The sequence below is a fragment of the Oncorhynchus mykiss genome, chromosome 14 (genome assembly GCF_057628025.1).
Source record: "Oncorhynchus mykiss isolate SJ-2025 chromosome 14, ASM5762802v1, whole genome shotgun sequence".
Taxonomy (NCBI): Eukaryota; Metazoa; Chordata; class Actinopteri; order Salmoniformes; family Salmonidae; genus Oncorhynchus; species Oncorhynchus mykiss.
In genome coordinates, this window is record NC_143035.1 from 22,182,644 (window position 1) to 22,206,582 (window position 23,939).

General features: G+C 43.8%; 1 protein-coding gene across 13 annotated transcripts in view; it reads right to left on the bottom strand.

The window, feature by feature from the left end:
* diaph2 (diaphanous related formin 2) overlaps window positions 1–23,939 on the bottom strand; it is a 705,396-nt gene that overhangs the window by 669,397 nt on the left and 12,060 nt on the right. For 5 of the 13 annotated variants that reach the window (XM_090198581.1, XM_090198578.1, XM_036943144.2 and 2 more), the window contains exon 3: window positions 6,169–6,201. The exons of the other annotated variants lie outside the window; for them this stretch is intronic. In XM_090198581.1, coding sequence (XP_090054707.1) covers window positions 6,169–6,201 — 33 coding nt within the window. The remainder of the gene's footprint in view (window positions 1–6,168; window positions 6,202–23,939) is intronic. 13 annotated transcript variants of the gene reach the window in all.

Genomic DNA, 23,939 nt, shown 5'->3' on the forward strand with positions numbered 1-23,939 from the left:
TGACATATAGGCTTTATCTAGGAGTATTTCCCTAAGCGTTGGGCTTTCTGAATGCTTACATTGTGACACAGGCTTTATCTAGGAGTATTTCCCTAGGCATTAGGAATTTCTGAAAGCTTACATAGTGACATATAGACTTTATCTAGGAGTATTTCCCTTGGCGTTAGGCTTTCTGAATGCCTACATAACATAGTGACATATAGGCTTTATCTAGAAGTATTTCCCTTGGCGTTATGCTTTCGGAATGCTTACAGAGTTTTATTTTATTTATTTTTTATTTTACCTTTATTTAACCAGGTAGGCAAGTTGAGAACAAGTTCTCATTTACAATTGCAACCTGGCCAAGATAAAGCAAAGCAGTTCGACAGATACAACGACACAGAGTTACACATGGAGTAAAACAAACATACAGTCAATAATACAGTATAAACAAGTCTATATACAATGTGAGCAAATGAGGTGAGAAGGGAGGTAAAGGCAAAAAAGGCCATGGTGGCAAGGTATATACAATATAGCAAGTAAAACACTGGAATGGTAGTTTTGCAATGGAAGAATGTGCAAAGTAGAAATACAAATAATGGGGTGCAAAGGAGCAAAATAAATAAATTAATTAAATACAGTTGGGAAAGAGGTAGTTGTTTGGGCTAAATTATAGGTGGGCTATGTACAGGTGCAGTAATCTGTGAGCTGCTCTGACAGTTGGTGCTTAAAGCTAGTGAGGGAGATAAGTGTTTCCAGTTTCAGAGATTTTTGTAGTTCGTTCCAGTCATTGGCAGCAGAGAACTGGAAAGAGAGGCGGCCAAAGAAAGAATTGGTTTTGGGGGTGACTAGAGAGATATACCTGCTGGAGCGTGTGCTACAGGTGGGAGATGCTATGGTGACCAGCGAGCTGAGATAAGGGGGGACTTTACCTAGCAGGGTCTTGTAGATGACATGGAGCCAGTGGGTTTGGCGACGAGTATGAAGCGAGGGCCAGCCAACGAGAGCGTACAGGTCGCAATGGTGGGTAGTATATGGGGCTTTGGTGACAAAACGGATTGCACTGTGATAGACTGCATCCAATTTGTTGAGTAGGGTATTGGAGGCTATTTTGTAAATGACATCGCCAAAGTCGAGGATTGGTAGGATGGTCAGTTTTACAAGGGTATGTTTGGCAGCATGAGTGAAGGATGCTTTGTTGCGAAATAGGAAGCCAATTCTAGATTTAACTTTGGATTGGAGATGTTTGATATGGGTCTGGAAGGAGAGTTTACAGTCTAACCAGACACCTAAGTATTTGTAGTTGTCCCATAAGTCAGAGCCGTCCAGAGTAGTGATGTTGGACAGGCGGGTAGGTGCAGGTAGCGATCGGTTGAAGAGCATGCATTTAGTTTTACTTGTATTTAAGAGCAATTGGAGGCCACGGAAGGAGAGTTGTATAGCATTGAAGCTTGCCTGGAGGGTTGTTAACACAGTGTCCAAAGAAGGGCCAGAAGTATACAGAATGGTGTCGTCTGCGTAGAGGTGGACCAGAGACTCACCAGCAGCAAGAGCGACCTCATTGATGTATACAGAGAAGAGAGTCGGTCCAAGAATTGAACCCTGTGGCACCCCCATAGAGACTGCCAGAGGTCCGGACAACAGACCCTCCGATTTGACACACTGAACTCTATCAGAGAAGTAGTTGGTGAACCAGGCGAGGCAATCATTTGAGAAACCAAGGCTGTTGAGTCTGCCGATGAGGATGTGGTGATTGACAGAGTCGAAAGCCTTGGCCAGATCAATGAATACGGCTGCACAGTAATGTTTCTTATCAATGGCGGTTAAGATATCGTTTAGGACCTTGAGCGTGGCTGAGGTGCACCCATGACCAGCTCTGAAACCAGATTGCATAGCAGAGAAGGTATGGTGAGATTCGAAATGGTCGGTAATCTGTTTGTTGACTTGGCTTTCGAAGACCTTAGAAAGGCATGGTAGGATAGATATAGGTCTGTAGCAGTTTGGGTCAAGAGTGTCCCCCCCTTTGAAGAGGGGGATGACCGCAGCTGCTTTCCAATCTTTGGGAATCTCAGACGACACGAAAGAGAGGTTGAACAGGCTAGTAATAGGGGTGGCAACAATTTCGGCAGATAATTTTAGAAAGAAAGGGTCCAGATTGTCTAGCCCGGCTGATTTGTAGGGGTCCAGATTTTGCAGCTCTTTCAGAACATCAGCTGCATGGATTTGGGAGAAGGAGAAACGGGGAAGGCTTGGGCGAGTTGCTGTTGGGGGTGCAGTGCTGTTGACAGGGGTAGGAGTAGCCAGGTGGAAAGCATGGCCAGCCGTAGAAAAATGCTTGGTGACAGTGTTTCCTATCTTCAGTGCAGTGGGCAGCTGGGAGGAAGTGTTCTTATTCTCCATGGACTTTACAGTGTCCCAGAACTTTTTTGAGTTAGTGTTGCAAGAAGCAAATTTCTGCTTGAAAAAGCTAGCCTTGGCTTTTCGAACTGCCTGTGTATATGGGTTTCTAGCTTCCCTGAACAGCTGCATATCACGGGGGCTGTTCGATGCTAATGCAGAACGCCATAGGATGTTTTTGTGTTGGTTAAGGGCAGTCAGGTCTGGGGAGAACCAAGGGCTATATCTGTTCCTGGTTCTAAATTTCTTGAATGGGGCATGTTTATTTAAGATGGTTAGGAAGGCATTTAAAAAAAATATCCAGGCATCCTCTACCGACGGGATGAGGTCAATATCCTTCCAGGATACCCCGGCCAGGTCGATTAGAAAGGCCTGCTCGCTGAAGTGTTTCAGGGAGCGTTTTACAGTGATGAGAGGAGGTCGTTTGACCGCTGACCCATTACGGATGCAGGCAATAAGGCAGTGATCGCTGAGATCTTGGTTGAAGACAGCAGAGGTGTATTTAGAGGGGAAGTTGGTTAGGATGATATCTATGAGGGTGCCCGTGTTTAAGGCTTTGGGGAGGTACCTGGTAGGTTCATTGATAATTTGTGTGAGATTGAGGGCATCAAGTTTAGATTGTAGGATGGCTGGGGTGTTAAGCATGTTCCAGTTTAGGTCGCCTAGCAGCACGAGCTCTGAAGATAGATGGGGGGCAATCAGTTCACATATGGTGTCCAGAGCACAGCTGGGGGCAGAGGGTGGTCTATAGCAGGCGGCAACGGTGAGAGACTTGTTTTTAGAGAGGTGGATTTTTAAAAGTAGAAGTTCAAATTGTTTGGGTACAGACCTGGATAGTAGGACAGAACTCTGCAGGCTATCTTTGCAGTAGATTGCAACACCGCCCCCTTTGGCAGTTCTATCTTGTCTGAAAATGTTGTAGTTTGGAATTAAAATGTCAATTTTTGGTGGTCTTCCTAAGCCAGGATTCAGACACAGCTAGAACATCCGGGTTGGCAGAGTGTGCTAAAGCAGTGAATAGAACAAACTTAGGGAGGAGGCTTCTAATGTTAACATGCATGAAACCAAGGCTATTACGGTTACAGAAGTCGTCAAAAGAGAGCGCGAGGAGTGGAGCTAGGCACTGCAGGGCCTGGATTCACCTCTACATCGCCAGAGGAACATAGGAGGAGTAGAATAAGGGTGCGGCTAAAAGCAATAAGAATTGGTCGTCTAGAACGTCTGGAACAGAGAGTAAAAGGAGGTTTCTGGGGGCGATAAAATAGCATCAAGGTATAATGTACAGACAAAGGTAAGGTAGGATGTGAATACAGTGGAGGTAAACCTAGGTATTGAGTGATGAAGGGAGAGATATTGTCTCTAGAAACATCATTGAAACCAGGAGATGTCATTGCATGTGTGGGTGGTGGAACTAATAGGTATAGTATAGTGAGCAGGATTAGAGGCTCTACAGTGAAATAAGCCAATAAACACTAACCAGAACAGCAATGGACAAGACATATTGACATTAAGGAGAGGCATGTTGTGAAGGCCCGGTGGGGCTCCGCGTAGGCAGCAAAACGGGTCCGGATAGGTGACCGCAGCCCAGGAGTGAACGATGGAATTCAGGAGTGATTGACGGAGCTGGCTAGCACCGGAACAACCGATGCTTGCTCCGGAATCGACGAAAGCCGATTGTCACACGGTTAGCAGCTAGCTAGCTTTGAGATCCGGGCATGAATGTCCAGAGAGCAGTCGAAATCCAGGGACATGGAGAGAAAAATTGGTCCGGTATGTTCCGTTCCGAGCCGCGCTGCGCCGTACAAAACTGGCGATAGATTTTCGATAGATTTTCGAGCCAAAGGATAGCCGATGACCACAAACCGTGGTTAGCTGAATACTAACGATTTGCCAGTAAAGAAGCTAACTAGCTTCTGATTAGCTTCTGGATTAGCTTCTGGGCTAGCTCCTGGCTAGCTTCTGGCTAGTTTCTGGCTAGCTTCTTGGAGTTTCTGGCTAGCTTCTTGGAGGATTACAGATCTGAGGTAAATAATACTTGTTTATAAAGGAGAGTGTTTTGAAGATGAGTTGATGAAAAATAAAATGTATGTGAAAAAAGTTGTAAATATATATATATACATATATATACAGGACACGACAAGACGAGGACAAAAGACGTCTGAACTGCTATGCGATCTTGGAGAGTGTTCATATAGGCTTTATCTAGGAGTATTTCCCTTGGCGTTAGGCTTTCTGAATGCTTACAGAGTGACATATAGGCTTTATCTAGGAGTATTTCCCTTGGCGTTGGGCTTTCTGAATGCCTACATAACATAGTGACATATAGGCTTTATCTAGGAGTATTTCCCTAGGCGTTGGGCTTTCTGAATGCTTACATAGTGACATATGCTTTATCTAGGAGTATTTCCCTAGGCGTTGGGCTTTCTGAATGCTTACATAGTGACATATAGGCTTTATCTAGGAGTATTGCCCTTGGCGTTAGGCTTTCTGAATGCTAACATACTGTAAGGTTGTGTAATGCTGTCATATGCCTTCCCTGACATGTCTTTCCATCTCCTTCCCAACCTGTAAACGAGCAACAGCTGGGCTCAATTCCAGGTTGGGGTGGTACCACAAGACGGCTAAAGTAAAGTGTTTGCCTATGACAAGGGACAGACCTAGTGTTCGTTCATTATGTTTTATCATTCATCTTTTCTGTTAGATTAAATTATGTGCGTGAAAAATGGGTAACGTTGCTTGCTCCATTTCTTTCAAACTGGCCTTGATTTATTCATCTGTACAGTTCATGTCTATCTGAATGAAAATAGTACATAATAAAACAGTGCACTGTAAACTACAGTGAGAGTCATAGATTTGACTCACCTTCACACTTAACCTTACAGGGTTAATAGTATATTTGTTCAATATCACAGACTTATGAGAGTCTGTAGTACAGTACAGAGGAACATACCTACATTAGAAAGATACTCTCTCCTCACTGTATTCAGCTATTCTAGCTACACCGATGAATACAGATACCTGAGCAGTACATTATTTAATTTGCCTGGTGCAATGGAACAAATGGAATAGCTCCAAAAGTGGCAACTGCAAACGTTAAATCAAGAGCATCTCATATGTATTCAGGTCTGATGACGGAAGACAGAATAAGTTGAAACGAGATGCTGCCAGCAGCACACACCTTTGTTACAGAGTCAGAAGAGGGTAAGTCCACGCTGTTAGTCAGTCATCATTAGTATTAGCTATATGGGTTTAGGGGTTATGCTGGTGCGGAATGGATGAGTGCAAATACATATGAAATGGAATAAGACAAATAAAGACTAAAGGAAATTAAATCAATGATGTCACACCTGAATCTACACTGAAATCTTGTGGAAGGATCAGGGCAAGTCAAACCAATGATGGTGAACATGACTGGTGACCCAAAGACAGTGCACTTGTTCTTTGTTAAATTATTAGGAGGAATAACGTGTAACAAATAAAACATGTAATCCTAACCAATTCAGAATACTGTTGGATTCATTCCTGTAATATTTGACTGATTTGGCTTTTTTTTTTTTAAATAGATCTAAACTTTTTTCATATTAAAGGACGTTATTGTTTGGGTACATAACATACTCATCAAATACTGTAAAGACAATCATACAGGAACCCAACTTGGTTAACAGAAGGCCCCGCGTAACCCTGGTTTCCTTGATCAATCCACAGATGTCAGTTCATCTTCCTGTGCTGCCATGACACAAAGACGATGATGCAAAACAAAACACACACAGAAATGAAAACAGGACGCCCTACCATGTCGTCAGCCAATGTTCTTATGTGTACGTTCTGTTGAAGGGAAGGCACAATGTGAACAATAAGATCCATTTGAAAATAGTGTGTGTGAGAATATCCTAAACAACCAATACACAGTAACAGATGGACACACGATCAGCCACACCTATGAATGACAACAAGCAGTAAGCCCTGTTTGGCTCGTGCAGGTCCATAAATCGTTGCTGTAATATACAGTAATAATGTACAGTGCCTTGCGAAAGTATTCGGCCCCCTTGAACTTTGCGACCTTTTGCCACATTTCAGGCTTCAAACATAAAGATATAAAACTGTATTTTTTTGTGAAGAATCAACAACAAGTGGGACACAATCATGAAGTGGAACGACATTTATTGGAAATGTCAAACTTTTTTAACAAATCAAAAACTGAAAAATTGGGCGTGCAAAATTATTCAGCCCCCTTAAGTTAATACTTTGTAGCGCCACCTTTTGCTGCGATTACAGCTGTAAGTCGCTTGGGGTATGTCTCTATCAGTTTTGCACATCGAGAGACTGACATTTTTTCCCATTCCTCCTTGCAAAACAGCTTGAGCTCAGTGAGGTTGGATGGAGAGCATTTGTGAACAGCAGTTTTCAGTTCTTTCCACAGATTCTCGATTGGATTCAGGTCTGGACTTTGACTTGGCCATTCTAACACCTGGATATGTTTATTTTTGAACCATTCCATTGTAGATTTTGCTTTATGTTTTGGATCATTGTCTTGTTGGAAGACAAATCTCCGTCCCAGTCTCAGGTCTTTTGCAGACTCCATCAGGTTCTCTTCCAGAATGGTCCTGTATTTGGCTCCATCCATCTTCCCTGTCCCTGCTGAAGAAAAGCAGGCCCAAACCATGATGCTGCCACCACCATGTTTGACAGTGGGGATGGTGTGTTCAGCTGTGTTGTTTTTACGCCAAACATAACGTTTTGCATTGTTGCCAAAAAGTTGAATTTTGGTTTAATCTGACCAGAGCACCTTCTTCCACATGTTTGGTGTGTCTCCCAGGTGGCTTGTGGCAAACTTTAAACGACACTTTTTATGGATATCTTTAATAAATGGCTTTCTTCTTGCCACTCTTCCATAAAGGCCAGATTTGTACAATATACGACTGCTTGTTGTCCTATGGACAGAGTCTCCCACCTCAGCTGTAGATCTCTGCAGTTCATCCAGAGTGATCATGGGCCTCTTGGCTGCATCTCTGATCAGTCTTCTCCTTGTATGAGCTGAAAGTTTAGAGGGATGGCCAGGTCTTGGTAGATTTGCAGTGGTCTGATACTCCTTCTATTTCAATATTATCGCTTGCACAGTGCTCCTTGGGATGTTTAAAGCTTGGGAAATCTTTTTGTATCCAAATCCGGCTTTAAACTTCTTCACAACAGTATCTCGGACCTGCCTGGTGTGTTCCTTGTTCTTCATGATGCTCTCTGCGCTTTTAACGGACCTCTGAGACTATCACAGTGCAGGTGCATTTATACGGAGACTTGATTACACACAGGTGGATTGTATTTATCATCATTAGTCATTTAGGTCAACATTGGATCATTCAGAGATCCTCACTGAACTTCTGGAGAGAGTTTGCTGCACTGAAAGTAAAGGGGCTGAATAATTTTGCACGCCCAATTTTTCAGTTTTTGATTTGTTAAAGTTTGAAATATCCAATAAATGTCGTTCCACTTCATGATTGTGTCCCACTTGTTGATTCTTCACAAAAAAATACAGTTTTATATCTTTATGTTTAAAGCCTGAAATGTGGCAAAAGGTCGCAAAGTTCAAGGGGGCCGAATACTTTCGCAAGGCACTGTATGTGTGGAAGTGGAGGTAAGTATTGTCCAACTAACCAAGTCTAGGATAGTTGATATTCCTCCCTACTAAGAACAGTGAAGAAAAATGTGGATAATAGTTACACAATGACTCACACCAACTATTTATTGACTTCCCATTTGTTATTCTAATTCACTTTAGACACTTAAAGGGGCAATCTGCAGTTGTGACATACATTTTTGGACTTATAAATTAATGATAGGTACCCATTGATTCTTGAAGAAAATAAATTACCATTTATGAGCCTAGTTCAACTCTTGTACCCCATCAGAAACCAAAATATTAAAATATATCAGTCCTGGCCTCCATAGCTCTGTCGATGAATTTGAGAGTGGTTACAATTCTCCAGCCCCATTGTTATTATTTTAACTGCAGATTACCACTTTAAACAACAATGACATTACAGACCCCCTAAAAAAAATCTCCCAATACAGATTTTGTTTGTTCCTTTCCAGACAAGGCCGAAGTTACCAACGGCCAGTACCTATTTAAAGTTTTTCAATAAATGTGAATATTTGTAGCTGCTTTTTAAGTTAATACTTGCTGTCAACTTGTCAGCTTACCATAGTTCCCCAGTTGCGCCAGTCACGTAATGGTTTGTAAATAGCACAACAGGAGCTGGTGAGTCCATCGTAGTGTTCCATCGGTGAGTCTCTGTTTTCTGGCGCACGAGGTGAAGTTACACTTGTATAAAATTCACTGCTAAATATTTGCCATCAGATATTTTATAATGGCTTTCTGACAGAAGTCATAAGGGCACTGAATGAGTTGTCTATAGAGCTGCCATTTTTTCCCTATGCTTCTTACTAGCAACTAGCCTTCCACAAGCTTCCCACAATAAGTTGGGTGAATTTTGGCCCATTCCTTCTGACAGAGCTGGTGTAACTGAGTCAGGTGTGTAGGCCTCCTTGCTCACACACGCCTTTTCAGTGCTGCCCACAAATGTTCTATGGGATTGAGGTCAGGGCTTTGTGATGGCCACTCCAATACCTTGACTTTGTTGTCCTTAAGACATTTTGCCACAACTTTGGAAGTATGCTTGGGGTCATTGTCCATTTGGAAGACCCATTTGCCACCAAGCTTTAACTTCCTGACTGATGTCTTGAGATGTTGCTTCAATATATCCACGTAATTTTCCCACCTCATGATGTCATCAATTTTGTGAAGTGCACCAGTCCCTCCTGCAGCAAAGCACCCACACAACATGATGCTGCCACCCCCGTGCTTCACGGTTGGGATGGTGTTCTTCGGCTTGCAAGCCTCCCCCTTTTCCCTCCAAATGTAACGATGGTCATTATGGCCAAACAGTTCTATTTGTGTTTCATCAGACCAGAGGACATTTCTCCAAAAAGTACTATCTTTGTCCCCATGTGCAGTTGCAAACCGTAGTCTGGCTTTTTTATGGCAGTTTGGAGCAGTGGCTTCTTCCTTGCTAAGCGGCCTTTCAGGTTATGTCAATATAGGACTCGTTTTACTGTGGATATAGATACTTTGTAACAGTTTCCTCTAGCATCTTCACAAGGTCCTTTGCTGTTGTTCTGGGATTGATTTGCACTTTTTACACCAAAGTACATTCAGCTCTAGGAGACAGAACGCGTCTCCCTCCTGAGTGGTATGACGGCTGCGACGTCCATTGGTGTTTATACCTCCGTACTATTGTTTGTACAGATGAACGTGGTACCTTCAGGCATTTGGAAATTGCTCCCAAGGATGAACCAGACTTGTGGAGGTCAACAATTATTTTCTGAAGTCTTGGCTGATTTGTTTTGATTTTCCCATGATGTCAAGAAAAGAGGCACTGAGTTTGAAGGTAGGCCTTGAAATACATCCACAGGTACACCTCCAATTGACTCAAATTTTCTGGAATTTTCCAAGCTGTTTAAAAGGCACAGTCAACTTAGTGCATGTAAACTTCTGACCCACTGGAATTGTGATACAGTGAATTATAAGTGAAATAATCTGTAAACAATTGTTGGAAAAATTACTTGCCAAGCACAAAGTAGATGTCCTAACCGACTTGCCAAAACTATAGTTTGTAAACAAGACCTTTGTGGAGTGGTTGAGGAAGTAGTTTTAAATGACTACAACCTAAGTGTATGTAAACTTCCGACTTCAACTGTATGTCCTGGGGGGCTAGGTCTGTCCTACCTGGTGTAATTCTCCTGTTTTATCTGGTGTCCTGTGTGAAATTAAGTCTGCTCCTTCAAATTCTCCCATCTCTCTCCACCCTTCCATGGACCTGAGCCCTAGGACTGGCTGTCCCCAGTCCACCTGGTCGTGCTGCTGCTCCAGTTTCAATTCTTCTGCCTGTGGCTATTGAACCCTGACCTTTTTTTACCCGACTCCCTCCCAACCAACTGCTGTCTTGTACCCTCTACAATCACTGTGATGATTATTATTTGACCCTGCTGGACATCTATGAACGTTTTAACATCTTGGTCTTAATGGCCATGTACTCTTATAATCTCCACACGGCACAGCCAGAAGAGGACTGGCCACCCCTCAGGGCCTGGTTTCTCTCTAAGTTTCTTCCTAGGTTCCGGCCTTTCTAGGGAGTTTTTCAGAGCCACTAAGCTTCTACATCTGCATTGTTTGCTGTTTGGGGTTTTAGGCTGGGTTTCTATAAAGCACTTTGTGATATCTGCTGATGTAAAAAGGGCTTTATAAATACATTTGATTTATAAGGGGATGCCAACAGGGCCAAAGCATTGTCAGAACTGTTGTGATGTTATGTAGTATGGTTAGCTTTACTGCCAGATAAGGACCACTAACCATGACTCTGGACGATCACAAACATTGATTAGGCTAAAGCTTCTCTCTCAACTTATAGAAGCAGCCAAAAGGGTTGTAGTCTCAATCATAACACTAGCTTAGCTCATAGCTTATGACGCATTGACCACTTTCTACAAGTGTGTAAAACATTGCACATTTTTCAAATGGGGTAATTAAACATATTTTAATCAATTTAACAACAAGGGAACCTCTGTCGAGCTAATTGTCTTGACTTTAGTGGAAACCATCAGTTTACTTCTGAACAGTCATTACACACGGCAATGCCGCAACAATGCAATTTCAGACATAACAATTAAGCATGCACGTCCTCTGGGCTTCTCTGGCTTATTAAAACCCCCAAAGTTTTCACTGTAATAAATGTTTATTGCACAACATTAATTCTTCAAAATAACCCAAATCAAATTAGCCTTCGGCCCCTTTGTAATTGAAATATGATTTTGATTCAATAAAAGGTCAATGAAATGGAAAAACTAAGTGCAATTTGGCTGAATTTAGGGGTCCATTTGAGTACGGGGAATTTCACGAGTATGCCTAATCTGGCAAGAGTTTTTAAATGCTAATGACTACTATAACTCTACCCAAAGTTTGCTTTCCTCTTGGCACAAGGATAATAGGGCCCATTTTAACTTCAGACACCAGCCTGTATTGGCAAAGCTAAAATGTTGTAGTAATGTTTCCCATGGCCGTTAATCATAAAGCTTCTCAGAGTAAGAGTGCTGCCTTATAGATCATAATGAATAAGATTACACATACAGCAGGAGGGAGGGGGGGGGGGGTCTGATCCTAGGTCAACACTCCTACAACTGGCTTGCTCAAAGTGATATCTGTTCACGCCACTAGGTGGCGCATGACACATTTACACAACTGCATTACATACAAACAGTTCACGTCTTTCCATGCCATACATAGCAAAATTAGGCCTAGTTTCAAATATGTTTGTCAACATATGTTCTTTTTAACACCATGTGCACATGAAGCCCTTCCTGCTCACTTAAAAGGGAGAAAAAAAATCCCCATTAAAAACAAAAGTGGCATTTTCAGAGTTCCTCTAAAAAGCCAGCATGGAGACAGGCTTACAAGGAAATCAGGGTTTTGCTTAAATTACTTCTAATGAATACCAAACAAAGGATGCCTGGGAGTGCCTGGCATTGTTGGCACGAACAACAGTACCACCATGTGCTGCAACTAACAGTTCTTAGCAAACTTGTTTTACTGCTCCCACTCTCCCACTCTGCTCCGTAGCCTCTAGTGTGCCAACTATTCACTTCCACTCTGGAGTCACAGTTTGTCTGCATTCCTCACCATTGGATTTCCACTTGAGGAGAACAATGTGAGGATTCCCTCTACCCAGGAACATGTTCATTAAATACAATTGACTTGAGTGTAAATCTCCAAAAACAGCTAGAATGTACAGTATGTATAATTTCATTCTTAGTTAAACCAAACAGCTGAAATATAGTGGTTCACAGTTAACACCTCATATCTTTTTGGCGTCATGGTTTATATGGACCTATCAACACAGCCTGCTCAGTAGTAAACAAAACAGGATATGTGTTGCTAAGTGACCCTTTCCGTTGACATACTGACTGGATTCTGGGGCGGCAGGTGTAGATAGACAGAGAGATAGAGAGGGAGAGAGAGAAATTCTGGGCTAGTGTGAAACAGACACCATTATATAGGCACCAGTCCCCAGTTTCTTCTGGTTCAACATGCTAGTCCCTAGTTGCCTCTGGTTCAACATGCTAAAATCCAGCCCCCAGTGGTTCAACATGCTAGGCTCCAGTCCCCTCTGGTTCAACATGCTAGGCTCCAGTCCCCTCTGGTTCAACATGCTAGGCTCCAGTCCCCTCTGGTTCAACATGCTAGGCTCCAGTCCCCTCTGGTTCAACATGCTAGGCTCCAGTCCCCTCTGGTTCAACATGCTAGGCTCCAGTCCCCTCTGGTTCAACATGCTAGGCTCCAGTCCCCTCTGGTTCAACATGCTAGGCTCCAGTCCCCTCTGGTTCAACATGCTAGGCTCCAGTCCCCTCTGGTTCAACATGCTAGGCTCCAGTCCCCTCTGGTTCAACATGCTAGGCTCCAGTCCCCTCTGGTTCAACATGCTAGGCTCCAGTCCCCAGTCCCCTGTGATTCAACATGCTAGGCTCCAGTCCCCAGTCCCCAGCGGTTCAACATGCTAGGCTCCAGTCCCCAGCGGTTCAACATGCTAGGCTCCAGTCCCCAGCGGTTCAACATGCTAGCCTCCAGTCCCCAGTGGTTCAACATGCTAGGCTCCAGTCCCCAGTGCCCTCTGGTTCAACAAGCCAGGCTCCAGTCCCATTGTTCAACATGCTAGGCTCCAGTTCCCAGTGGTTCAACATGCTAGGCTCCAGTCCCCAGTCCCCTGTGGTTCAACATGATAGGCTCCAGTCCCCAATGCCCTGTGGTTCAACATGCTAGGCTCCAGTCCCCAGTGGTTCAACATGCTAGGCTCCAGTCCCCAGTGCCCTCTGGTTCAACAAGCCAGGCTCCAGTCCCGTTGTTCAACATGCTAGGCTCCAGTTCCCAGTGGTTCAACATGCTAGGCTCCAGTCCCCAGTCCCCTGTGGTTCAACATGCTAGGCTCCAGTCCCCAATGCCCTGTGGTTCAACATGCTAGGCTCCAGTCCCCTGTGGTTCAACATGCTAGGCTCCAGTCCCCAGTGCCCTGTGGTTCAACATGCTAGGCTCCAGTCCCCAGTGCCCTGTGGTTCAACATGCTAGGCTCCAGTCCCCAGTGCCCTGTGGTTCAACATGCTAGGCTCCAGTCCCCAGTGCCCTGTGGATCAACATGCTAGACTCCAGTCCCCAGTGCCCTGTGGTTCAACATGCTATGCTCCAGTCCCCAGTGCACTGTGGTTCAACATGCTAGGCTCCAGTCCCCAGTGCCCTGTGGTTCAACATGCTAGGCTCCAGTCCCCAGTGCCCTGTGGTTCAACATGCTAGGCTCCAGTCCCCTGTGGTTCAACATGCTAGGCTCCAGTCCCCAGTGCCCTGTGGTTCAACATGCTAGGCTCCAGTCCCCAGTGCCCTGTGGTTCAACATGCTAGGCTCCAGTCCCCAGTGCCCTGTGGTTCAACATGCTAGGCTCCAGTCCCCAGTGCCCTGTGGATCAACATGCTAGACTCCAGTCCCCAGTGCCCTGTGGTTCAACATGCTATGCTCCAGTCCCCAGTGCACTGTGGTTCAACATGCTAGGCTCCAGTCCCCAGTGCCCTGTGGTTCAACATGCTAGGCTCCAGTCCCCAGTGCCCTGTGGTTCAACATGCTAGGCTCCAGTCCCCAGTGCCCTGTGGATCAACATGCTAGACTCCAGTCCCCAGTGCCCTGTGGTTCAACATGCGATGCTCCAGTCCCCAGTGCCCTGTGGTTCAACATGCTAGGCTCCAGTCCCCAGTGCCCTGTGGTTCAATATGCTAGACTCCAGTCCCCAGTCCCCTGTGGTTCAACATGCTAGGCTCCAGTCCCCAATGCCCTGTGGTTCAACATGCTAGGCTCCAGTCCCCTGTGGTTCAACATGCTAGGCTCCAGTCCCCAGTGCCCTGTGGTTCAACATGCTAGGCTCCAGTCCCCAGTGCCCTGTGGTTCAACATGCTAGGCTCCAGTCCCCAGTGCCCTGTGGTTCGACATGCTAGGCTCCAGTCCCCAGTGCCCTGTGGATCAACATGCTAGACTCCAGTCCCCAGTGCCCTGTGGTTCAACATGCTATGCTCCAGTCCCCAGTGCACTGTGGTTCAACATGCTAGGCTCCAGTCCCCAGTGCCCTGTGGTTCAACATGCTAGGCTCCAGTCCCCAGTGCCCTGTGGTTCAACATGCTAGGCTCCAGTCCCCAGTGCCCTGTGGATCAACATGCTAGACTCCAGTCCCCAGTGCCCTGTGGTTCAACATGCGATGCTCCAGTCCCCAGTGCCCTGTGGTTCAACATGCTAGGCTCCAGTCCCCAGTGCCCTGTGGTTCAATATGCTAGACTCCAGTCCCCAGTCCCCTGTGGTTCAACATGCTAGGCTCCAGTCCCCAATGCCCTGTGGTTCAACATGCTAGGCTCCAGTCCCCTGTGGTTCAACATGCTAGGCTCCAGTCCCCAGTGCCCTGTGGTTCAACATGCTAGGCTCCAGTCCCCAGTGCCCTGTGGTTCAACATGCTAGGCTCCAGTCCCCAGTGCCCTGTGGTTCAACATGCTAGGCTCCAGTCCCCAGTGCCCTGTGGATCAACATGCTAGACTCCAGTCCCCAGTGCCCTGTGGTTCAACATGCTATGCTCCAGTCCCCAGTGCACTGTGGTTCAACATGCTAGGCTCCAGTCCCCAGTGCCCTGTGGTTCAATATGCTAGACTCCAGTCCCCAGTGCCCTGTGGTTCAACATGCTATGCTCCAGTCCCCAGTGCCCTGTGGTTCAACATGCTAGGCTCCAGTCCCCAGTGCCCTGTGGTTCAATATGCTAGACTCCAGTCCCCAGTGCCCTGTGGTTCAACATGCTATGCTCCAGTCCCCAGTGCACTGTGGTTCAACATGCTAGGCTCCAGTCCCCAGTGCCCTGTGGATCAACATGCTAGACTCCAGTCCCCAGTGCCCTGTGGTTCAACATGCTATGCTCCAGTCCCCAGTGCACTGTGGTTCAACATGCTAGGCTCCAGTCCCCAGTGCCCTGTGGTTCAATATGCTAGACTCCAGTCCCCAGTGCCCTGTGGTTCAACATGCTATGCTCCAGTCCCCAGTGCCCTGTGGTTCAACATGCTAGGCTCCAGTCCCCAGTGCCCTGTGGTTCAATATGCTAGACTCCAGTCCCCAGTGCCCTGTGGTTCAACATGCTATGCTCCAGTCCCCAGTGCACTGTGGTTCAACATGCTAGGCTCCAGTCCCCAGTGCCTTCTGGTTCAACATGCTAGGCTCCAGTCCCCAGTGCCTTCTGGTTCAACATGCTAAGCTCCAGTCCCCAGTCCCCTCCGGTTCAACACGCTATGCTCCAGCCAATGAAGTCTTCCCTCCATCTCTCCATTAGGCCTGCAGACAACAGAGCTAAATCATACTAGGGACCCTGATCCCTCATTCCTGAGAGACCCAATTATATACTGGGCCAGTAAGTCAAATGAAACTTTCACTATGAGGGGAGCCCATAGCCACTGACTAGGACGCCCATTCAACAGTGCAGTGTGGCTTCGGTCTATGAAGGGGGAGTCAGCCAGTCGGTAAGTCTCTAAAGAGTAATACTACTACCAGCCTGGTCCCAGATCTATTTATGCTGTATTGCCATCTACTATGGTCAATCGACTCTAGGCTAGTGATAGTGAAGCGGCATCTGTCCGTTTTGATAGGGGGTTTCCCATGAAAGGGACTGTTTCAAAGCCATCCCCCTACCAAACAGATCGGTTACCAGGCTAGAATACTACTAGATCAGAGGGAAACACAGAGACATACTGATCTCTATTATTCAAGGTGGATTTCTTTTTCTTCAGCTTGGTTAATGTTCGTAGAATGACCGTGTGTGTTGGACAATCATCCTTCGCTTGTGGAGGTGTCTGACAGATTCAGACATAGGGTTGGGCGATATGGCCAACATATCACTATTGTCGTCCATTTTTGGGAAGGTACGGCGGATGTGCATCCATACAAGTCTACCGGTATTCACTATATATTGCCCAGCCCTATTCAGCCATCAAGCAAAATACATTATCATGTTTTAAAGTCCTAAATGTAAACCTACTGCAGTTGCAAAGGTTTCACTTTTTGTGCATCCCTTCAACTGGCATCGCAAGAGTACCATGTAAACAAGCCACACCTCTGAGGAAATACCTAAACACTTTTAAGATAGTGCTAGGAACTGCCAGGGACCTCACCATACAATATTATCATGATACTTAGGTGCCGATGCAAAATGTATTGCGATTCTCACGATTCTACATGTATTGTGATTTGATACGGTGATTTAATTGCGATTCGATGTTCCAAACATATTGCTCACCATATGTCTGCTGCAGAAGGACAAGAGAGAGCCATGACAAAACAAGTTGATCAGTCAGGGAAATAAAAATGCTGAAAACAAATTAGCTCCCTATTTAAAAAAGAAAATGGAGAACAATGAAAGAAAAATACTGGATTTTTGGTACAGCAAACTAAAGCAAAAATAATATAGCGATATTTTTAAAACGATACGATATATCATCAAAAATAATATCCCAATATGTAACTATCGTTTTTTTCTCCCATTACCATTTTAAGAGGTCATCTCTCGATCACTGTTCCCACAGCTCTCTGCTCCAAGCCCTATTACCAACTGCTGTGTTAATAACAATCATGTTATGTACTATTCAAAATGCATTGCTTTCGGTGATCAGGCTACACAATGTAGTAGGTGGAAAATCGACCCATCCATGTAACCTTCAAAGTGGTGTGCTTTTCATTTCTGAAACGTTTGCATTTTCTAGCATCCTCTCTTTTTGACTCGGGTCAAAAAGCAAATCAACTAAATATCTTTGACCTGGTTCATCGCAATGCTTTGATGTGAAAGTGGTTATGTCATGTGGGGTGTTCTCTCTCAAACACACATGCAGGCCTATTTTAAATGGTGACAGTTGTCCTCTTCCAGTGAAGCTTCCACTAGCCTAGCCAACAGGGCTTCTACAAACGGTTCTCCTAGATTTAAAAATAAATACAATTTTAAAAACATACAAAGGTTCTCCTATGGGGACAGCCAAAGAACCATCTAGGTTCTAGATAGTGTACTGTCGCTGGTTTCTACAGTGCAGTAGTGAATGTGAACAATGGCCGTCTTATCACTCAGTACTACATAAGGTGCTGTTATAGACTGATAGACCTATATCAAACTTCCATTTCATGTAGTCTATACTCTACCCCTATAGAGAGTAAAGAGTCATCTTAGATATGTGATTGAGCAAATGTCTAGATAAGGATCACCATTACTCAATATTACATCATGAAATATTATAGACTGTATGACAGAGTTATTTCCATAGTTATGTAGCCTACTGCAGGACTATATTAACTAGTCTAAGACTAGGCCCCCTAATGCCTCGGGAGGCATCTGAAATTCTACTCAGTACTGAGTATTGATCATGCCCAAGGCTTATAAATAGTGCAGAGCACCCCTAACCCTACATCATCTCTCCTCTGTTCCCATGTGTATGAAGAATGGTTCACCACCCAAAGGACATCCAGCTAACTTGACACAACTGTGAGAAGCACTGGAGTTAACATGGGACAGACCTGCACCATGTATCTGATATAGGTGGGTAGGTTAATGCAGTGTTCATTTTGTATACAGCAGTACTGTGATGCTATTATAATTTGCCCCTCACGACCGACAAGTTCATCCTTTCCTATCATTCAGGCCGGTTAAAGGTGGCCTTCAAATCAAACTCACATTTTGAGTTCATATTGTTTGTGTTCTCGCCAGTGGTGTTCATGTAATACCAATGGGAGTGGGCTAAGACTATTTTGAAAAAGGGGGGACCAAGTACGAAAGGCATTCCCATGATCAAGTCCAGCTGCTAGGAGCATCGGGAGGTTTACTCAATGCCACATGTGTATGCACAAAAGTACCACAGACACCAGCACACACGGGAGTAAAGGGTATTTCTCCAACACTGCCAACACACACACACAGGGAAGTGAAGAGAGCCTCTCAGAACAAACAAATCTGCCATACACATCAATCAAATAATGGAGCTCTGTCCTCTCTCTGCAAACTGAATTAGGGCCAACTGAATTGAATCAGGAGAGATACCAAAAGCCATTTCCAAAAACAACAAAATTACCCCCAGGCCTCAGGCAGTGTTAACTCAATTGTAAAAATGAACTTATGAGGTAACACTTGTTTCAATGTCACCCCTTATAAGAGGATAAATAACCACCAAAAAAAGAGTAGTGTGAAGAAGGAAAAAAAAGTAGTATGATGTTTAGTGGAAAAGGCTATTAGCTTTAGTTGAAAGCACAAGTGCTGGGCAGGAATCTGTGGTGCGTCAGTTATTTCAGGAAAGCGGTGGTGCTGTTTATATTTCCCTAAAAACAGCAAAAAGGGAATTCCCACAAAGACCAGAGGTGCTCTGGATCCAATGGCTTTTCTTTGGATGGCCTGACCACATAACCACATGGCCACCTGACCACCAGACCACTGCCCTCAGGCTAGGCTGGCTTCTTTTTTTCCCAGGATTTCAAAATGAATTTGTAAATCATGCTCCCTGGGGGTTAGCTTCATAGATACTGTACTATAAAACAGTTGGGGACTTTCTGAAATGATTAGGGGGGAAATGTATTTGTGTATACTATATATGGAGACCTTGCAGTGTCTGTTCATCATCAAGACATTGAAGTCATGTGGAAAGAACTGACTATTTAGAGAATAGTTGGGGAGTTTACTAGAGTTTAGGGGAGAAGGGGTTAGTTGGGGGAATTGATTCAGATTAGAATCGCTATTCTGAATCGTTTCTCTGATGCAATAAAATCGCAGTATCAAACCACAATATATGTACAATTGTGATTCATAGGCTATAGAATTGCAATATGTATCGAATGGCAACACCTAGCCCTAGTAATTTACTCCATGTCAAAGCAGAAGTGTTATTACGAACGAGAAGGAGATGTTCCTTCCACGGCCGGTGTGACTACAGCATTCTTTACCACTTCCTGAGTGCCATGCAACGTAGTCTGTTTCCTGCTGTTCTCCTCTCGTACAGACCCTCTCTCTGTCTCAAGAATGGAGGAACAGGCCACCAGGGACACCATACAACATTGCAAAATGACATAGCAGTATGAGATAGATGTAGATATTGATTCTTCTATCAGCCAAGTAAATGATTGGGAAATGATGTAAATATATATCACTAGCCACTTTAAACAATGCTACCTTATATAATGTTACTTACCCTACATTATTCATCTCATATGCATACGTATATACTGTACTCTATATCATCGACTGTATCCTTATGTAATACATGTATCACTGGCCACTTTAAACTATGCCACTTTGTTTACATACTCATCTTATTTGTACATACTGTACTCGATACCATCTACTGCATCTTGCCTATGCTGCTCTGTACCATCACTCATTCATATATCCTTATGTACATATTCTTTATCCCCTTACACTGTGTACAAGACAGTAGTTTTGGAATTGTTAGTTAGATTACTTGTTGGTTATTACTGCATTGTCGGAACTAGAAGCACAAGCATTTCGCTACACTCGCATTAACATCTGCTAACCATGTGTATGTGACAAATAAAATTTGATTTGATTTGATATTGGACTAGGTTATATCTGGAAGGCTTAAACAGTAGCAGGAGCGTAAAGGGATCTTTCTATAAACTAACGAACCAGTGAGCATTCCTTGTAGTGGACAACTGTTTGGAGATGTTAAAGTCATTAATAATCGTTTGCATTTTTTCCTCCATGTGAATACATTAAGATACATATAGAGGGAACGTACATGCATTCAATATAATTCATGAGTTGAATCAAAATCTGTTTAAACTCTTTAAATCGTGTGACAAAACACTACCTTTAATTACATTTATGATACTGCTGTTTGTTGTTATATCATGTACTACGCATTTAACAACAATTACACATTAACCTTGATCCTGTGAAATTCATGGATATGGCTGTCGTACTCTTTTTTTTGTATGGAGATCTCAGAAGTGCACTGTAGGCTGGTAACATTTTGTGTCTCCCTATGTTACGGTGTGAAAACTGTTTTCATGGGCACACATATCCAAAATAATGTACCTGATTGCAAAATCCAATGCTTCAAACAGAAAGAGTAACTTTAATATGACTAATAAAACAAGTCGATACCGTCATTAACAGGGTTCTTCAATAATTATCCACAATCTTGTTTGATGTGTGTTTGATATCTAGCTGCTAAGTTAAATGGGGACATTATCACACAACATCAGCTGATTCAGGAAAGGATTTTCCGAATGACAGTGAAGTGATAAAGAGCTTGTGTGATACTGCACGCAATTTAATAACGGCGGACAAGATAATTAGCCTACTTTGTGGACAACATTAAATCAAGGTTCCTGAGGTAAGACTACGTTCCGTGTATGTTTTGATCGTTTGTTTTCAGAGTTAAAGCGAAGCAATCGGGAATGTGAAAACGGCTTGTTTATTCGTTTTTCAATGTTCAAATGTGGGGTTAAATGTGGAATGCCTGTTCAAGTGCCCAGCCAACACTTCCTGTCCTTTCAAAGTAGGAGGTCACCCTTCTAACTCCATTCTATGAATATATTAATGAATTGATTAATAGCTGCCCATACCATGCCACAGTGGCAAGGTAAGATTTCTCAAATTCTGCATACGGTTTAGAGTGCATTTACTTATTAATGAACCGCTGTTACTGTAAATTATTAGCGGACTGATATATCCTCGCTAACTTGGTAATCTTATTAAAACCTCTGATCTAAAGTCCCCTGTTCAGGGGACCTGCGTGGTTTTGTAGCGGTTCTGGTGCCGACCGACATTTTCGCTTATAAATCGATCTGTGGACACCGTAGATCGAAATGGCTTGCATTTAGCAATAGCCCTGGTTCCCAAGAACAGAATAGTATATCTTCTGAGCCTGTGTGATGAAGGATGTGAAATCTGAGACTCCTTGATGCTGAGATGTCCCTCCGACCATTTCATCTGCTATTCCTACTGTCTATCAACTCTTGGCTGAACCCTACCCCACAGCCACTGACAAGAGCATATGCCTGCAATCCTTACATTGTAATGCAGCAGGTGAGAGTGGTTTCATCACAGTAGCACATTCAGAGATCGATTTAAAGCCCTTCATCTAAAATTATTTATAGATTTTAAACAAATAACACTATTTGTCATAGATGGACAAGATTAATGTGAGGTGAAAGGTGAGTTCCTCACATGTTAAAGTTATAAGGAAAGTGAAATCTTATAGGCGTTTTATAATTTTATTATACTAAATTTAGAAAGTATATATGTAAATTTAGAAAGTATATATGTAATTTCAAACCTTATTCATACCTTATTCATACAAAATATTTCATATTTTTATCAGTCCTCACAAGTGACAATTTTACCAGAAAGGTGAGATTTTAACCTTTCTTGGCGTATGCAGCATTGCTAGATATTGTTTATGGCCCTCTCATGATAAATAATTACTTTTGGATATTATGTAGATTACATCTAAATGGTTTAAATGATGCTATACAGCCAAAACAACAGTATACAGTCGTGGCCAAAAGTTGAGAACGACAAATATACATTTTTGTTCGTATGATGGCAATTTGCATATACTCCAGAATATTATGAAGAGTGATCAGATGAATTGCAATTAATTGCAAAGTCCTTCTTTGCCATGCAAATTAACTGAATCCCCCCCCAAAAATTCCACTGCATTTCAGCCCTGCCACAAAAGGACCAGCTGACATGTCAGTGATTCTCTCGTTAACACAGGTGTGAGTGTTGATGAGGACAAGGCTGGAGATCACTCTGTCATGCTGATTGAGTTCGAATAACAGACTGGAAGCTTCAAAAGGAGGGTGGTGCTTGGAATCATTGTTCTTCCTCTGTCAGACATGGTTACCTGCAAGGAAACACGTGCCGTCATCATTGCTTTGCACAAAAAGGGATTCACAGGCAAGGATATTGCTGCCAGTAAGATTGCACCTAAATCAACCATTTATCGGATCATTAAGAACTTCAAGGGGAGCGGTTCAATTGTTGTGATAAGGCTTCAGGGCACCCAAGAAAGTCCAGCAAGCGCCAGGACCGTCTCCTAAAGTTGTACGCACAGTGAGGCGAAGACTTTGAGGATGGCCTGGGTTCAAGAAGGGCAGCAAAGAAGCCAATTCTCTCCAGGAAAAACATCAGGGACAGACTGATATTCTGCAAAATGTACAGGGATTGGACTGCTGAGAACTGGGGTAAAGTCATTTTCTCTGATGAATCCCCTTTCCGATTGTTTGGGGCATCCGGAAAAAAGCTTGTCCGGAGAAGACAAGATGAGCGCTACCATCAGTCCTGTGTCATAGTAAAGCATCCTGAGACTAATCATGTGTGGGGTTGTTTCTCAGCCAAGGGAGTGGGCTCACTCACAATTTTGCCTAAGAACACAGCCATGAATAAAGAATGGTACCAACACATCCTCCGAGAGCAACTTCTCCCAACCATCCAGGAACAGTTTGGTGACAAACAATGTATTTTCCAGCATGATTGAACACCTTGCCATGAGGCAAAAGTGATAACTAAGTGGCTCGGGGAACAAAACATTGATATTTTCGGTCCATGGCAGGAAACTCCCCAGATCTTAATCCCATTGAGAACTTGTGGACAATCCTCAAGAGGCGGTTGGACAAACAAAAACCCACAAATTCAGACAAACTCCAAGCATTGATTATACAAGAATGGGCTGCCGTCAGTCAGGATGTGGCCCAGAAGTTAATTGACAGCATGCCAGAGCGGATTGCAGAGGTCTTGAAAAAGAAGGGTCAACACTGCAAATATTGACTTTGCATCAACTTCATGTAATTGTCAATAATAACAACCTTTGACACTTATGAAATGCTTGTATTTATACTTTAGTATTCGATAGTAACATCTGACAAAAATATCTAAAGACAATGAAGCAGCAAACTTTGTGGAAATTAATATTTGTGTCATTCTCAAAACTTTTGGCCACGACTGCATATTGCTAGACTAGAGATATGCCCTAGCTATAGTCAGTCAGTGGTGGCACACCTAACTAGCTGGAAGCAAGGGTGAGAATAGTAGACATGAAAATATATCCTTTCACTGTTTACAGCAGGTCTAAAGCTGCCCAGACCTGTCTGATGAGCCTGATAGGTTGCCGTTGGTGAGTCCTACTTACACGTGTGCAAATCTGTGTGTGAATAGCAATGGAATTAAACATCCAACCAATGCCTCAAGTGTCATCCAGAGGGTTGTGGGGTCCTATCCAGAAGCAACCCCTAGTCCAGGGGTGGGCAACTCCAGTCCTCGAGGGCTTGATTGGTGTCAACACTTTCTCCATCCCAAGCAAACACAGCTGATTAATCAAATTGCATTCTGAACTGAAGATCATGATCAGGCGATTTATTGGAGTCAGGTGTGTTAGTTGGGGCAAAACTGTGACACCAATCA